The sequence below is a fragment of the Mauremys mutica genome, chromosome 7 (genome assembly GCF_020497125.1).
Source record: "Mauremys mutica isolate MM-2020 ecotype Southern chromosome 7, ASM2049712v1, whole genome shotgun sequence".
Taxonomy (NCBI): Eukaryota; Metazoa; Chordata; order Testudines; family Geoemydidae; genus Mauremys; species Mauremys mutica.
In genome coordinates, this window is record NC_059078.1 from 129,087,337 (window position 1) to 129,105,092 (window position 17,756).

General features: G+C 48.0%; 1 protein-coding gene across 2 annotated transcripts; it reads right to left on the reverse strand.

The window, feature by feature from the left end:
• Positions 1-4,413: 4,413 nt before the first annotated feature.
• Positions 4,414-17,734, reverse strand: LOC123375130 (cytochrome c oxidase assembly protein COX15 homolog). Of its 2 annotated transcripts, XM_045025788.1 has the most exons (9): positions 17,475-17,734; positions 17,181-17,356; positions 13,936-14,058; positions 13,434-13,620; positions 12,912-13,079; positions 11,306-11,387; positions 10,648-10,802; positions 6,955-7,068; positions 4,414-6,588 (listed from the first exon to the last, which is right to left on the reverse strand). In XM_045025788.1, the coding sequence occupies exons 1-9, from the start codon at positions 17,622-17,624 to the stop codon at positions 6,457-6,459; spliced, it is 1,287 nt and encodes a 428-aa protein (XP_044881723.1). In that variant the 5' UTR covers positions 17,625-17,734; the 3' UTR covers positions 4,414-6,456. The 2 variants fall into 2 exon arrangements, with proteins under 2 accessions (XP_044881723.1, XP_044881724.1); XM_045025789.1 differs by lacking the exon at positions 17,181-17,356 and having other exon boundaries at positions 17,475-17,660.
• Between the last annotated feature and the right edge of the window lie 22 nt (positions 17,735-17,756).

Sequence of the window (17,756 nt, forward strand, 5' to 3'; positions counted from 1 at the left end):
AATACAAGAACTAGGGGTCACCAAATGAAATTAATAGGCAGCAGGTTTAAAACAAATAAAAGGAAGTTCTTCTTCACGCAGCGCACAGTCAACTTGTGGAACTCCTTACCTGAGGAGGTTGTGAAGGCTAGGACTATAACAATGTTTAAAAGGGGACTGGATAAATTCATGGTGGCTAAGTCCATAAATGGCTATTAGCCAGGATGGGTAAGAATGGTGTCCCTAGCCTCTGTTCGTCAGAGGATGGAGATGGATGGCAGGAGAGAGATCACTTGATCACTGCCTGTTAGGTTCACTCCCTCAGGGGCACCTGGCATTGGCCACTGTCGGTAGACAGATACTGGGCTAGATGGACCTTTGGTCTGACCCGGTACGGCCTTTCTTATGTTCTTATGATATCTGTACTCCTCCCCGACGAGGGGAGTAGCACTGAAATCGGTATTGCAATTTCAGATTAGGGTTAGTGTGGTCACAATTTGACGGTATTGGCCTCCGGGCGCTATCCCACAGTGCACCATTGTGACCGCTCTGGACAGCAATCTGAACTCGGATGCACTGGCCAGGTAGACAGGAAAAGCCCCGCGAACTTTTGAATTTCATTTCCTCTTTGTCCATCGTGGAGCTCCGATCAGCATAGGCGACCATGCTGTCCCAGAATCAAAAAAGAGCTCCAGTATGGACCATATGGGAGATACTGAAGCTGATCTCTGTATGGGGAGATGAATCTGTTCTATCAGAACTTCGTTCCAAAAGACAAAATGCCAAAGCATTTGAAAAAATCTCCAAGGCTATGATAGACAGAGGCCACGGCAGGGACTCTACACAGTGCTGCGTGACAAACGTAACGGAAAGCCAAAGAATCAAATGGACACTCATGGAGGGAGGGGGGACTGAGGACTCGAGCTATCCCATAGTCTCCGAAAACCCTTTGCATTTTTGGCTGAGCTCCCAATGCCTGAAGGGTCAAAAACATTGTTGCGGGTGGTTCAGGGTATATGTCGTCAATCTCCCTCCCTCTCCCTGTGAAAGAAAAGGGGAAAAAATAGTTTCTCGCCTTTTTTCAATGTCACCGTGTTGCCGGCACAGAGGGCCGAGGACAGCAACAGTGGGGGTTCGTTGCCCGTTGTGCGCTGCAATAATTAACACACCAGGGTGGAGAAGCAAAACCAGGTTTATTTGGGCCCAAATAAGGTGCAAGGGAGACATAGCAATCTCAAATCCTGCACACCGATACAAACAGCTCTCTCTCTTTATACATGATTTCAGCTAAGCATTTCCATTCCCCCCACACTCCTCATCGCCCTTTACCCCCCTTCTTGCCCCTCCCGTCTATTCCCATGTACCAAATACACTTTGCAATAGCAATTATACTAAACAGGTTAAATCATACTTGGCAAAAAACACTTTAGCTCGTTAGTACCTCTTCTGTGAACAGTTATCTGTACTTTCCCACCGTGGGGGCTACGTTCTCATGCATATAACTTTAATTACAGCATCTGCTTTCTGCCTATCTTATTTAGTATTGGCTACATCTAGTGTCAAGCAGCCTTGCAGCTGCCAGTAGTCAGCACATAACACAAGAGGTTACAAACGTTTAGTAAGGCTAACAAAAGCACTTTACATAAAGGTACTTTGGGTCACATAGGCCCAAAGCCATCCTCCCGAGTTACCTAGATTTATGCCTAGTGACACCAACAACCGTATGTCTACTGGATGCTGCTGGTAGACGCGGTGCTGCAGCACTGATTAGCAGCATCCCCTCCCCTCCCCTTCCTGATGGCAGATGGTGCAATTGACTTGGTAGCCATCCTCATCATCCTGTGAGTGCTCCTGGCTGGCAGTGAGGTCAGCCAGGGGCGCTTGGGCAAAAATGGGAATGATTCCCAGTCATTCCCTTCTTTAAGCTTTGTCTCCTGGAGATTCAGTCCTGCCTGGAATATCATAGCAGCTGGAGGCTGCCTCTCCCCCCCCCCCCCCCGTTTTATCTCAATAAAGTCACTGTTTCTTATTCCTGCATTCTTTATTACTTCATCACACAAATGGAGGGATAACTGCCACGGTAGCCCAGGAGGGTTGGGGGAGGAGGGAAGCAACGGGTGGGGTTGTTGCAGGGGCACCCCCTAGAATGGCATGCAGCTCATCATTTCTGCGGGATGTCTGGGGCTCTGACCCGGAGCGGCCTTTTGCCTCTCTGGTTCTTTAGTAGGCTTGCCCGATATTCTAGACAGGACTGACTCTACCTTTAGACAAAACGTAAAGAAGGGAATGACCTGGGGAGTCATTCCCATTTTTGTCCCTGCGCCCCCGGCCGACCTCACCGAGGCCAGCCAGGAGCACCCATGACAGCAGCAGACGGTACAATAGGACTGGTAACTATCATTGCCAATTTCCAAAGCACCAGACAGTACAATAGGACTGGTAACCGTCATTGCCAACTTGCAAAGCAGCAGACGGTACAGTAGGGCTTGTAACCATCTTTGCTAACTTGCTAAAGGCAAGGGGATGCTGCTGTGTAGCACTGCAGTACCAGACAGTGAAAAAAGGCTAAACGGGCTCCATGGTTGCTGTGCTATGGCATCTGCCAGGGCAATCCAGGGAAAAGGGCGTGAAATGATTGTCTGCTGTTGCTTTCACGGAGGGAGTACTGACTGACGACATTTACCCAGAATCACCCGCAGCACTGTTTTTTCCCCATCATGCATTGGGATCTCAACCCAGAATTCCAATGGGCAGGGGAGACTGCAAGAACTATGGGATAGCTACCCACAGTGCAACGCTCCGGAAATCAACACTAGCCTCGGTACATGGATGCACACTGCCGAATTAATGTGCTTAGTGTGGCCACGTGCACTCGACTTTATACAATGTTTCCAAATACCGGTTTCTGTAAAATCGGAATAATCCCATAGTGTAAACATACCCTGAGGCCTTGTCAGAGCAGGCTCTGCCAACAAGCAAAAACCGGTATAATTACATTGCTTGGGCATGTTCATACAGCACTCCTGCTGGCAGAGCTCATCCAGTTGGGGCTCTAGCACAGGAGTTCTCAAACTGGGGGTCGGGACCCCTCAGGGGGTCATGAGGTTATTATGTGGGGGGGGGTCACAAGCTGTCAACCCCCACCCCAAATCCCGCTTTGCATCCAGCATTTATAATGGTGTTAAATATATTAAAAAGTGTTTTTAATTTATCAGAGGGGTCGCACACAGAGGCTTGCTATGTGAAAGGGGTCACCAGTACAAAAGTTTGAGAACAACTGCTCTAGCATCAATGGTGAGAGCAGTGCACTGTGGGTAGCTATCCCACTGTGCTGCTTCCCATCTTCTGCAGCTAGGAGTTGTGGGAAGACAGTAGATTGCAGTGCATCATGGGTGCAGGTGCAACATCCCATGATGCAATTTTTTCCATCCTATCATTCCATGGGCTTCCAACTGCCTCGCTGCATTTTTCAACAGTCACTGTTATGAACACATCACAGATGGACATGTAATATCTCATGACCTCCTAAACTGAATAGGAATCAGAGTTGCCTGATGGGCTGTGTGCCATGGAAAGAAACATCAGATTACTTTGGGCATTTCCAGAACAGCTGCACACAGTGTACCGTCGCTTTTGGTCTCAAGAAACAAGCACTGAGTAGTAGCATTGCATTGTTACGCAGGTCTGGGATGACAAGCAGTGGCTGCAGAATTTTCAGATGTGGAAAGCCACCTTCCGGGAACTTTGTGCAGAGCTCATCCCAGCACACTGGCACAAGAACACCAAAATAAGAGGTGCCCTTGTAGTGGTGAAGCATATGGCATCGCTGTGTGGAAGCCATCCTAATCATTTTCGTTGCCCTTCGCTGGACTCTCTCCAATTTGTACACATCCCTTCTGTAGTGAGGGGACCAAAACTGGACACAATACTCCAGGTGTGGCCTCACCAGTGCCAAATAGAGGAGAATAATCACTTCCCTTGATCTGCTGGCAATGCTTCTACTAATACAGCCCAATATGCCATTGGCCTTCTTGGCAATGAGGGCACACTGCTGACTCATATCCAGCTTCTCATCCACTGGTAAGGAGCTGGATATGAGCTTTTCTCAAGTCCTTTTCTGCAGAACTGCAGCTTAGACAGACAGTCCCCAGCCTGAAACAGTGCATGGGATTCTTCCTTCCTAAGTGCAGGACTCCGTACTTGTCCTTGTTGAACCTCATCAGATTTCTTTTGGCTCAATCCTCCAATTTGTCTAGGTCACTCTGGACCCGAGCCCTACCATCCAGCGTATCTACCTCTCCCCCCAGTTTAGTGTCATCTGTGAACTTGCTGAGGGTGCAATTAATCCCATCATTCAGATCACTGATAATGATCAAATTGCCATGGTGTATTTATTCCAGCAGCAACCACCATATGTAGGAGACAAAGACTGGCTATCTTTCAGAGAGTATGTTTTTATTAAATACCAATTACCAACACAAACAAAAAAGGGCAGCATTGGCTCTTATAGCTGTATGTAAGTCATTCCAGAAGCTGTCCAAAGGGATGGAGTGAACAGGATACTGAGGCAATATTGTAAATTCTGACATTTTCCATAGGTGTGGGTCTCTATAATATAATAATAATAGGAGATATACCAATCTCCTAGAACTGGAAGGGACCCTGAAAGGTCATCGAGTCCAGCCCCATGCCTTCACTAGCAGGATCAAGTACTGATTTTTGCCCCAGATCCCTAAGTAGCCCCCTCAAGGATTGAACTCACAACCTTGGGTTTAGCAGGCCAATGCTCAAACCACTGAGCTATCCCTCCCCCTCCCCTCTGAAGCCAATCTCTCACTCCCAAGGGTATGCAAGGGTGCATCTCCTGAATGCCCGCAGCTTCAGACTGGGTCTCTTTGTGCCACTTTGGTCCCTGGCACAAGTGATTGCTGATTGGCACGGGAAAGTTGACATGAGAAGGAACAAAGCAGCTCTGCCAAGGAACCTTCGGCAGAGGATTCGAGAGTACCTCCAGGAAAATCTCCTAGAGAAAACTCTGGAGGATTCACGTGAAATCTCAGTGTGCATTAAGACACAGTTCTGCGGCACTGCTTAGCTGCATAGGGGAATGTGAAGCACACGCAAACACCGCTAGTCTTGTACATTTCTATCCCTTCTCCCACTTCTAAAATATATAGAGCAAAGGTCAGCTCTTACCTCATGTAACTGAGCATCATCAACACAGGGCTCTCCTCTTCTGCATCATACACGCCAGAGTCGGACTGCTGTGACGGGCTAGACCCCTCCGGATTGGATAAGAGGTCCTGATTCACTGCGCCAACAGAAGACCCTGCCGTGTGCTCCACGTCATCCTCCAACTTGACCTCCTCTCATCCACGACTTTGGGGTTAAGTCTGCTGTCTCCAGCCCCACTGAGGCATCCACAGGGCTCTTGGCGGAGGTGAGGTTGCTGCTGAGGATGGCGTCCAGCTCCTTATAGAAGGAGCAGGTCTTTGGCACAGCGCCAGAGCAACAGTTTGACTCCCTTGCCTTCTGGTACACCTGCCTCAACTCCTTTCTTTTCCCATGGCGCTGTTGTGTGTTCCCTTCATAGCCCTTATTCAACATGCCATGAGAAATCGGCCTGTAGGTATCAAAGTTCCCACAGCTGGAACAGAGCTGGGACTGCACGGCCTCCTCTCCCCACAGTGCCAGCAGATCCAACAACTCAGCTGTGCTCTGAGCGAGAGAGCGTTTGCTGTGTGGAGCTGCCATGGGCAGCTGGGAAGATGCGATGTGAGCTCTCCACACCGAGCAAACCGGAAGTGAAATTTCAAAATTTCCTGGGCCTTTAAAGGGGGAGGGGCAGATACCTGTGTACCTGGGTGCAGGGCAGCAGAGTTCAAACTGCTGACCAGAGCAGTCAGCAAGGGCATTCTGGGACACCTCTTCGAGGCTATTTACAAGCACAGTGTCTACACTGACACTGTCAATATAACCTTGCCACAGAAAGCTCTACACCTTTCATCGAGGTGGTTTTATTTTGTCAGCAAAGCAGGAGAATTTTGTCAGCAGAAGGAGTTTTGTAGTGTGTACACCCTCCACTGCTTTGTTGACAAAACCATGTAGTGTAGACAAGACCTAAGATGCCACAGCATGTAACAGCTGCCACCACAGAGTAGTTTCATCCCACTCTATCCCTCACTTCCCAGTCCCATGATCCAGGGATCCAGCCAAAGACAAGCAGCTTAATAAACAAATTAATTTACATTACAAAGTTTACAATCAAAAGTGCACATGATCTTACAGTCAAGAATTTATCGCAGTAAACAGACCAGTCAGTCTGGTCAGTCTAAATTCAGGCTTGCAGAACTCCCCACTCAGAGCCCTTTCGAACCCCAGCAAGTCACCACAGAGGAAAGCAATCAGCCGGAGCATCGACATCAGTGCAGTGGGGAAAAGAACTAGACGTCCTTGCAGAGCCCAGTTGAAGCCAGGCTACTTTGGGACCCGACGTAGTTCATTCATAAGCCACAGAGCCACAGTGAGCAGTGCCAGGGATCCCGACTGGTGAGTGGCAGCCAGAGGAGTTGGGACATACAGTAGAAGGGTGCTGATGCCCAGGCCCACCTGTCGAGAAACACCCAGGAGTGAGAAGAGCAACAGCTGATTCAACACTGATGTTTTAAAGCACTCCACGAGGTATGCCTGTCAATACATTTCCAGCAACCCCCACATTCCCAGTCACAACCCTACCCACTGGGAGAGGGAGAGGCTCCAGAAATAAAAAAGTCAAGACCCAGACTCTCCATCCTCACATATAGCACAGACTGTGCCACAGGCACCTGGACCTGTGCAGCCTCCACCCCATAGCTACTGCCACACTTCAATTTCCCATGGACTCTGCAGCTCCACATGCCAGCTCTAGGTAGCTAAAGGTACTTCTGCTGAATGTGACACAGCAGCTTAGTGCTAGGAGAGAAGAGGAGACAGTACCTGCATATATGCCACAGCCATTAAAGAGGCCACAGCAATCTTGGTCCTGCGTGGTAGGGGGATCTTCCGAGAGAGGAGATAGAGTGCTGTGATGGCAGTGACTGAGGTGATCCCCTAAAGGTGGAAGAAGCTAGCAGTTACTTGAGGGAAGTGGGTGTGGGAAGGGCTGGCGGGAAGGAACCCCGCACAACAGCTAACATGGGGGCTGGAAGGAAATCATCACACGCTTGTTTAGCTGCATTTTCCACTGATGATGTTTTATTGGAATGGGGCACCGTTACATTTCACACATTATTAGCTAGTGTCAGATGCCACCTAAAGCCCATCGTCAGTGAAGGTGTTCAGTTACACCAGACCTAACTCTGACCAGTGCGTCACCCCACGACACCCATCCCAACACAAGGCACTCATCTGTATTCCCCTCAGTCTGTGGTCTCAACTACGGTTCAGTCCATGACATTGCGGATACTAGAAATGTTCACATGAGCTTGCACAAGCAGCTAGCTGAGTTAGTGGCAAAGTTTGCAGATGATACTAAACTGCTCAAGATAGTTAAAACCAAAGCAGACTGAAGAACTTCAAAAAGATCTCACAAAACTAAGTGATTGGGCAACAAAATGGCAAATGAAATTTAATGTGGATAAACGTAAAGTAATGCACATTGGGAAAAATAACCCCAATTATACATACAATATGATGGGGCTAATTTAGCTACAACTAATCAGGAAAAATATCTTGGCGTCATCGTGAATAGTTCTCTGAAGACGTCCATGCAGTGTGCAGCAGCAGTCAAAAAAGCAAAAGGGATGTTAGGAATCATTGAGTACTGCGTACAGATGTGGTTTCCTCATCTCAAAAAAGATATACTGGCACTAGAAAAGGTTCAGAGAAGGGAAACTAAAACGATTAGGGGTTTGGAACAGGTTCCACATGAGGAGAAATTAAAGAGGCTAGGACTTTTCAGCTTGGAAGAGAGGAGACTAAGGGGGGATATGATAGAGGTATATAAAATCATAAGTGGTGTGGAGAAAGTGAATAAGCAAAAGTTATTTACTTGTTCCCATAATATAAGAACTAGGGGCCACCAAATGAAATTAGTGGGCAGCAGGTTTAAAACAAATAAAAGGAAGTTCTTCCTTTAAAAAGTGGAAGTCAAATCCTAGTGAGGCAAATAGAAAGGAGCATAAACACTGCCAAATTAAGTGCAAGAGTGTAATAAGAAAAGCCAAAGAGGAGTTTGAAGAACAGCTAGCCAAAAACTCCAAAGGTAATAACAAAATGTTTAAGTACATCAGAAGCAGGAAGCTGCTAAACAACCAGTGGGGCCCCTTGATGATCGAGATACAAAAGGAGCGCTTAAAGACGATAAAGTCATTGCAGAGAAATTAAATGGATTCTTTGCTTCAGTCTTCACGGCTGAGGATGTTAGGGAGATTCTCAAACCTGAGCTGGCTTTTGTAGGTGACAAATCTGAGGAACTGTCACAGATTGAAGTGTCACTAGAGGAGGTTTTGGAATTAATTGATAAACTCAACATTAACAGGTCACCGGGACCAGATGGCATTCACCCAAGAGTTCTGAAAGAACTCAAATGTGAAGTTGCGGAACTATTAACTAACATTTGTAACCTGTCCTTTAAATCGGCTTCTGTACCCAATGACTGGAAGTTAGCTAATGTAACACCAATATTTAAAAAGGGCTCTAGGGGTGATCCCGGCAATTACAGACAGGTAAGTCTAACGTCGGTACCGGGCAAATTAGTCGAAACAATAGCTAAGAATAAAATTGTCAGACACACAGAAAAACAAACTGTTCAGCAATAGTCAACACGGTTTCTGTAAAGGGAAATCGTGTCTTACTAATCTATTAGAGTTCTTTGAAGGGGTCAACAAACATATGGACAAGGGGGATCCAGTGGACACAGTGTACTTAGATTTCCAGAAAGCCTTTGACAAGGTCCCTCACCAAAGGCTCTTACGTAAATTAAGCTGTCATGGGATAAAAGGGAAGGTCCTTTCATGGATTGAGAACTGGTTAAAAGACAGGGAACAAAGGGTAGGAATTAATGGTAAATTCTCAGAATGGAGAGGGGTAACTAGTGGTGTTCCCCAAGGGTCAGTCCTAGGACCAGTCCTATTCAACTTATTCATAAATGATCTGGAGAAAGGGGTAAACAGTGAGGTGGCAAAGTTTGCAGATGATACTAAACTGCTCAAGATAGTTAAGACCAAAGCAGACTGTGAAGCACTTCAAAAAGATCTCACAAAACGAAGTGATTGGGCAACAAAATGGCAAATGAAATTTAATGTGGATAAATGTAAAGTAATGCACATTGGAAAAAATAACCCCAGCTATAGATACAATATGATGGGGGCTAATTTAGCTACAACAAATCAGGAAAAAGATCTTGGAGTCATCGTGGATAGTTCTCTGGAGATGTCCACGCAGTGTGCAGAGGCAGTCAAAAAAGCAAACAGAATGTTAGGAATCATTAAAAAAGGGATAGAGAATAAGACTGAAAATATATTATTTCCCTTATATAAATCGATGGTACGCCCACATCTCGAATACTGTGTACGGATGTGGTCTCCTCATCTCAAAAAAGATATACTGGCACTAGAAAAGGTTCAGAGAAGGGCAACTAAAATGATTAGGGGTTTGGAGAGGGTCCCATATGAGGAAAGATTAAAGAGGCTAGGACTCTTCAGCTTGGAAAAGAGGAGACTAAGGGGGGATATGACAGAGGTCTATAAAATCATGAGTGATGTGGAGAAAGTGGATAAGGAAAAGTTATTTACTTATTCCCATAATACAAGAACTAGGGGTCACCAAGTGAAATTAATAGGCAGCAGGTTTAAAACAAATAAAAGGAAGTTCTTCTTCACGCAGCGCACAGTCAACTTGTGGAACTCCTTGCCTGAGGAGGTTGTGAAGGCTAGGACTATAACAGCGTTTAAAAGAGAACTGGATAAATTCATGGTGGTTAAGTCCATAAATGGCTATTAGCCAGGATGGGTAAGGAATGGTGTCCCTAGCCTCTGTTTGTCAGAGGATGGTGATGGATGGCAGGAGAGAGATCACTTTATCATTGCCTGTTAGGTTCCCTCCCTCTGGGGCACCTGGCATTGGCCACTGTCGGTAGACAGATACTGGGCTAGATGGACCTTTGGTCTGACCCAGTACGGCCTTTCTTATGTTCTTATTTGCACAGAGCTTTGCAGTTGTATAGCATTCTGAGTGTTAAGGTATTTAAGTAAAGGGTTCCCTGATGTACAATATCCAATTCTTTACTCATATCCGAATTTTATTTCGTCCAGGTTCTCAAAACACTTTACGAAGGAGCCTGGCATCTTTAGCCCCCATTTACAGATCGGGGAAACTGAGGCACACAGCGGGACGGGCTCTTTTGTTCCTAACATGTCTCTTCTGGATGGAAGCCAGGTGTGGAAGTAAGACCACCACTCCTCCAGCAAACAAGACTACCTCACAGATAAAGAGGAGACTCATGCCAGGTAAGAGACCATGCTTCCTCCTTTTGAAGGTAATGAGTTCCCAGGAAAATGATGCCCTGAAGTTCACCCCCGTTCACTGTGGAAGGCAGCCTGAGAGTGAGCTATCTGACTTTAGGAGACCAATCAAGGGAAAGCTATGACAGGATGGCATGGTCCCCAGAAGAGGCTGAGTGGCACTCACCAAAATCCTGTGATTAAACTGCACCGTAGTGGGATTCTCAAAGGTGTTCTTCAGCACTGGGGAGAAGGAGAGGAGATCGTCTGGGATCCAGCGCTCCCCCATCTTGGGGAAGGAGTTGTACACAAGGCCTGCATCCAGTCCGGCCACAAAGGCACCTGTAATTCCAGAGAAGAGAGTTAGGTACTAACATACCAGGAACAAGGCAGATGATACACCTAGGGTGACCAGATGTCCCGATTTTATAGAGACAGTCCCGATTTTGGAGTCTTTTTCTTATATAGGTACCTATTACCCCCAACCCCGTCCCAATTTTTCACACTTGCTGTCTGGTCACCCTAGATACACCAGACTAGCCTCTAGAGTTAGGCAAGTTTGGAGTTGGGCTTGAGGACAGGGCAACCTGGTTTTGTATTCCTTCTCCTACAGCAACACATTGGTGATCAGACAGTGATGCTCTGTTACACAGTCTGCCCTGCAGGAGACGTGCTCCATCTGGGGCCGTCAAGGGCAATTCTAAGGTGCCTATACATGTGAAAGGAGCTAAACCCTCATTGGACATGAAACTTCTTGGGGATCTGATATATTCCACCCCCTCAGGAGAGTGATAGGGCAGGCGGGGTCACAAAGGAGGCAGCCTCACAATGGGAGAGGCCCTTACCTGAGAGAGCAGTGAAGAAGATAAGACCTGTTGTCCCATGAGCAAATCGTCTCAGACGGAGGAGCTGATAGGTTTCAGGTAACTGTAAAACACAAGCCACAGAAAGGGCTATAGAAACAAACTCCCCAGGGGCCTTGCAAGAGACTGGGCACTGATGCTCCTGGTGGGACGAGCTGGCTGCACCAGGTGAGGAAAGCTCCCCCAGTGCAGAAACAGAAAGGGTGAGGCCACTTGTGAATGCAGCCAACATGTCAAAGGGGAAATTCCTGTGATTAAAGAGAACAGGAGTATTTGTGGCACCTTAGAGACTAACAAATTTATTTGAGCATAAGCTTCCACTTCATTGGATGCACAGAATGGAACATATAGTGAGGAGATATGTGTGTGTGTATATATATATATATATATATATATATACACATACACACACACACAGAGAACATGAAAAGGTGGGAGTTGGCCAACCAACTCTAAGAGGCTAATTAATTAAGATGAACTGTTGTCAGCAGGAGGAAAAAAAAAATTTTGTAATTATAATCAAGCTAGCCCATTTAAGACAGTTTGACAAGATACCTAACATGGGGAAATAGATTCAATGTGTGTAATGGCTTAGGCTTAAATAGAGACTAGGAATGGCTAAGTTGATAGTGTCTAGTTTGCATATCAATTCAAGTTCAGTAGTTTCTCACTGGAGTCTGTTTCTGAAGCTTTTCTGTTGCAAAATTGCCACCTTTAAATCTGGAATCATAATATTTAAAAACCAGTAGGAGAACACTTCAACCTCTCTGGTCACTCGGTAATAGATTTAAAGGTGGCAATTTTGCATCAGAAAAGCTTCAAAAACAGACTCCAACAAGAAACTGCTGAACTTGAATTGATATGCAAACTAGATACAATCAACTTAGTCCTAAATAGAGACTGGGAATGGCTGAGCCATTACACACATTGAATCTATTTCCCCATGTTAAGTATCCTCACAGTTTCTTGTCAGTAACAGCAGCTCAGCAGAGTTGCACTCAGGTGGTTCTTTGCAACCACAAAAACTAGCCTTTTATTATTTACTTGCAAAATCTTTAATCCTAAAGAAACCAATGGGGCCAGCAGAAAATTACTCAAACAGTGCCCCAGCACTTGATCCAATCCTGATGCAGGGCAATGCCCTGCTTCCTGGGCCAAATATTCTGATTCTGGGGATACCCCAATGCCTTTTCTTGACTTCCTCCTTAATGGAGCAAAGTGTCTAAGCCAAAGAACTCAGAACTATCTTCTGTTAGCCACATGTCCCAGTGAAAGAGTGCTGGGGGCAAGATACGGGTGAGGCATCACCGGCAATCAGGATGGACTGGGATGCTGAAGGAAATTATCTCACGGTTACTCATTCTACGCCGCAGTGTTTTGCAGTGTACTTTGTCAGATCAAAGATAAGCCAAAAGCAGAAATGTGAGGGCTGTGCTATTACCTTTCACCCTCCCTACTCCTTTAAGCTCCTCATTAAAACAAAGATATTCCAAGAAGCCTTGGAACCCCAACTACCCATCCATCCCCCAGATTCTTGCACCAACACTGTAATCCTGCACTCCCCATATACTACGCATGGACCGCTTACTTTGTGTTGTGGGAGCAGCAGGGACAATCCACTCCACAGGCTGGCACAATACAGAACTAGTGCAGAGCCTAGATGTGCTGCTAGACGATACTGACTGACTCGGGGGATGTCATGAGAATCCGGCTTCTCTTCCAATCCACTCTTCACCATGTACCAGCCTAGCAGACCCTGCCAAAGGACCAAAGAGATAACATGAGAGCTACTGAGGGGCAAAACCCAGTCCCCTTCCATAGCCTCAGCTGGGAGAAACAAAGAACCCACCTTCATGTCAATTTCACCATGGTAAAGGGAACAAGAGGGAGTTATCTGTTCCAGCACTGACCTTAAACATCATACAGGTGTTAGCTGTACAATAACCATGCTTCCACCATCAGTACCCCCATCCAAAGCCTTCACAGAAGCCACAGTCTCAGCCCACCACTCAAGAAATACTTACAGTTAGGCATCACCACTGCACATCATCATCCCCCAGAAGCCCCCAAAGCCAATGATACATATCCTAGCAGCTGCAGGCTCCCTTACCTGGAAGCAGACAAGCCCACAGAGGGCAAGGACACGCCCCTTCATGGGGTGGCTGAGCCAGCCTTTTCTCCAGAAGTAGACAGCAGGCAGAACATAGGCCAAACCTACAACCCGACCCCACATGCGGTGTGAATACTCCATGTACCAGATGAACTTGAACTCTCTCAATGTCATGTCATGATTCAGGCTGTTGGAAAAGAAAGAGCAGAAGAATAAGCAAGAAACTCCCTGGCATCGAACCGTGGTCGCCTTCACACTCCCAATCTCACAAGGGTTTTCTTCACCTTGGAGAGAACAGGGATAGCCAGGGAAGATGAACACCAAAGCCACCTTTGGATCCTTGTTAGCTATGTATTGAGTGCCCCTTGCTGGAGCTAGTCCATTCCCATAGAAAGAAAGAGCCTTGTGCTGCTGACTCACAGTCAGTCTGGGCTCTGTGAAAACAAAGGGGAGGATTCCCTGTGCCATCTCAGTCCTTCTGCCTGGAACCTGCAGCACTTACATTTTAAATTCTGGAAACTGCTGGTATTTTTGGAACTCAGCCTCCCATTCCTGCTGTGTCTGTGGGGGCTTCATCTCCCTCACCAGATGCCAGTCGACCATGGAGAGCCCAGACTCTGTCAGCCTAGGAGGGACAGACACACACACAGATGTGACTCACTCACTCCTTAACCAAAATAAGGAGAGCACTGACAGCATTTCCCCAGATGAACTGCAGCCACTCCTCAGCAGCAAAGGTGATGGGGAGGAAGGACCTTATGAACTAGGCCAAAAAATGTTATCAGGCACATACTAGCCATAGGTGGGTACAACAAACTGAAGTTGGAGGCAATGCAATGTAGAGATATGCCTTGCTGCACCCCCATATCTAGTGGGAAGGGTGTTGGCCTCATAACTGATACCATTTAGCTCTGCATAGAGGAAGAATGAGGCTGCAATAAAAATCAATTGCTTCTACAGAGATGATCACAGAAGGGAGATGGGGGAAGAAAAAGGCAGGGTCTGTGACAGAAGCCTCCTGTCCCTATAAGAAGACCATAATTAAGGAGTGGATGAGCGTACTGATGGAGAAGGAAAGGGACCAGTAAGACACGACTAATTTTGGGGTGAAGAAATAAATCACTAGCCACATACAATAGAGTGCTGTAGATTCAAAACAGTTCAGACAAGATTGTAAAAGCAGCAGAGTGTCCTGTGGCACCTTATAGACTAACAGACGTTTTGGAGCATGAGCTTTCGTGGGTGAATACCCACTTCGTCGGATGCATGTAGTGGAAATCTCCAGGGGCAGGTATATATATATATGCAAGCAAGAAGCAGGCTACAGATAACGAGGTTAGTTCAATCAGGGAGGATGAGGCCCTCTTCTAGCAGCTGAGGTGTGAAAACCAAGGGAGGAGAAACTGGTTCTGTAGTTGGCAAGCCATTCACAGTCTTTGTTTAATCCTGAGCTGATAGTGTCAAATTTGCAGATGAACTGAAGCTCAGCAGTTTCTCTTTGGAGTCTGGTCCTGACGTTTTTTTGCTGCAGGATGGCCACCTTAAGATCTGCTATGGTGTGGCCAGAGAGGTTGAAGTGTTCTCCTACAGGTTTTTGTATATTGCCACTCCTAATATCTGATTTGTGTCCATTTATCCTTTTCCGTAGAGACTGTCCAGTTTGGCCAATGTACATAGCAGAGGGGCATTGCTGGCGTATATTACATTGGTGGACATGCAGGAGAATGAACCGGTGATGGTGTGGCTGATCTGGTTAGATCCTGTGATGGTGTCGCTGGTGTAGATATGTGGGCAGAGTTGGCATCGAGGTTTGTTGCATGGATTGGTTCCTGAGTTAGAGTTACTATGGTGCGGTGTGCAGTTACTGGTGAGAATATGCTTCAGGTTGGCACTTTGTCTGTGGGCGAGGACTGGCCTGCCACCCAAAGCCTGTGAAAGTGTGGGATCATTGTCCAGGATCAGTTGTAGATCCCTGATGATGTGTTGGAGGGGTTTTAGCTGGGGACTGTATGTGATGGCCAGTGGAGTCCTGTTGGTTTCTTTCTTGGATTTGTCTTGCAGTAGGTGGTTTCTGGGTACACATCTGGCTCTGCTGATCTGTTTCCCTATTTCCTCGTGCGGGTACTGTAGTCTTGAGAATGCTTGGTGGAGATTTTGTAGGTGTTGGTCTCTGTCTGAGGGGTTAGAGCAGATGCGGTTGTACCTCAGTGCTTGGCTGTAAACAATGGATCGTGTGGTGTGCCCGGGATGGAAGCTAGAGGCATGAAGGTAGGCATAACGGTCGGTAGGTTTTCAGTATAGGGTGGTGTTAATGTGACCATCACTTATTTGCACCGTGGTGTCTAGGAAGTGGACCTCCCGTGTAGATTGGTCCAGGCTGGACCAGACTCCAAAGAGAAACTGCTGAGCTTCAGTTCATCTGCAAATTTGACACCATCAGCTCAGGATTAAACAAAGACTGTGAATGGCTTGCCAACTACAAAACCAGTTTCTCCTCCCTTGGTTTTCACACCTCAGCTGCTAGAAGAGGGCCTCATCCTCCCTGATTGAACTAACCTCGTTATCTGTAGCCTGCTTCTTGCTTGCATATATATATATATACCTGCCCCTGGAGATTTCCACTACATGCATCTGACGAAGTGGGTATTCACCCACGAAAGCTCATGCTCCAAACCGTCTGTTAGTCTATAAGGTGCCACAGGATTCTTTGCTGCTTTTACAGATCCAGACTAACACGGCTACCCCTCTGATACCAGACAAGATTGGAGGTACTTATTGTTTGTATGGCACCAGCTGCATAGTGGTGTACAGATAGGCATGAAAATAAGGTACTCCCCACAGATTGCTTACAATCTAAACAGACAACATACAAATAAAGGAGAGGGAAATGGGTGCCAAAGAAAAGGCAGTGAAAGAACGGTGAATTTTAAGCAGCTGACTTGTTAAAGTTCCTTCACTCAGCTGTTTGCCTGGATGCAGTCAGTAGTCTATGATATTCTCTCAATTCCTTAACACGTCTGCAGAGAGGGGAAATGTCATAAAAGGTGCAGGAATTTAGAGGTGAGCATGGAGCTTTGGAGAAGCAGGTCAGTATGGAAAACCCGGGTACCCAGGGAAGTGTGGGAAAAAGACTTGGAGGTGGGATCAGGAGGACGACGACATGAAGGTGTAATGGAAGGCAGTCAATGAAAGGCATTGCTTCAAAGGGCAAAATCAGGGTTCTGGTCAGAATGAGGGGCCTTTAAGAAAAGCAGGTTAATGTGGCACACAGGGAAAAGAGATGGCAATGCAGGAAGCTGAAGGTGGGCTGGGAGTAGATCGATAGCATTTTCAGCAGCACTTTGTGTGGATGAGAGGTAAGGATGTAAATAACGTGTAAAAACAACAACCATGTACCCGATGAACTGGGGTGCGAGGGGGGTCTGTAGCATCCCCATGTTTTAGGTGGGGCTCCGCTGCCCGCCCCAGGGGTCCCAGCTGCCCGCCCCAGGGGTCCCTAGGGCTCTTTGTGGGGCCGGCAGCTAGGACGGATAAGCACTACGCTTATAGGGTAACCCATTAAACTTTTGCCTTCTTCGGCGAGGGGACGAGGGGCCTGGCCAGAAGGCGGCGGCTGCTGCAGGGACTCTAGGGGCGCAAGGCAGGCAGGGTCTGTGCAGGGCCCGAGGCACGGCCTGGGGCAGCGCCGCTCCGGCAGGGTCGCCGGTCTCTGCCCAGGGACAGGCAGGTGCCGCCGGCCGCTCTCACCTGGTCACGCCCCCCAGCACAACAGCTCCGGCCACCGCGCCGCTGCACACCAGCAGCCAGCGCCCCACGAGCCGCTCCGCGGCCGAGCCGGGCCCAGGCGGGGCCAGCGCCCCGGGATGGGCGGCGGCATCCGACACCGCGCGCCGCTGCTGCGGCTGCCGCCACCGGAGACATCGCTGCGGGGAGAGAGGGGGGGGTCAGTGCGGGCGGGGCCCGGGCCCGGGGCGGCGCCGCTGGGGATGGGGCGCGGGGGGCCCGGGGGGGGAGGGCAGCTGCGCCGCCTCCCTACGTTACCTGGGCCCCTGAGCCCCCCCGCCGAGGTAGCAGGAGGACCCGCGCACCTCCCAGCGCCGCCCGCAGCATCACGAGCACAACCGGAAACAGTACCCTGACATCTGACCCGGAAACAAAGCCAGCATTTCCGGACCACCTAGCCGTCACCATGACAATCCAGCACGTGACAGAGAGTAGGGAGCGCCTCGCGCGCGCTGAGGACAGGTGAGCGCGAGTCCGAGGGGGGGCGGGGCCCGATCACCGGGAGGGCGGGATCACATGGTCCGGGGCGGGGCTTCCTTC

Excerpts from the sequence above, each read along its gene's own strand:
- LOC123375130 (XM_045025788.1), bottom strand. The coding sequence starts at position 17,624 with ATGGTGACGGCTAGGTGGTCCGGAAATGCTGGCTTTGTTTCCGGGTCA. Across the intron at positions 17,357-17,474 it reads GGGGGGGCTCAGGGGCCCAG|CGATGTCTCCGGTGGCGGCA; the intron begins GTAACGTAGGGA and ends CTCTCCCCGCAG. Across the intron at positions 10,803-11,305 it reads CTTCTTCACTGCTCTCTCAG|GTGCCTTTGTGGCCGGACTG; the intron begins GTAAGGGCCTCT and ends CTGGAATTACAG.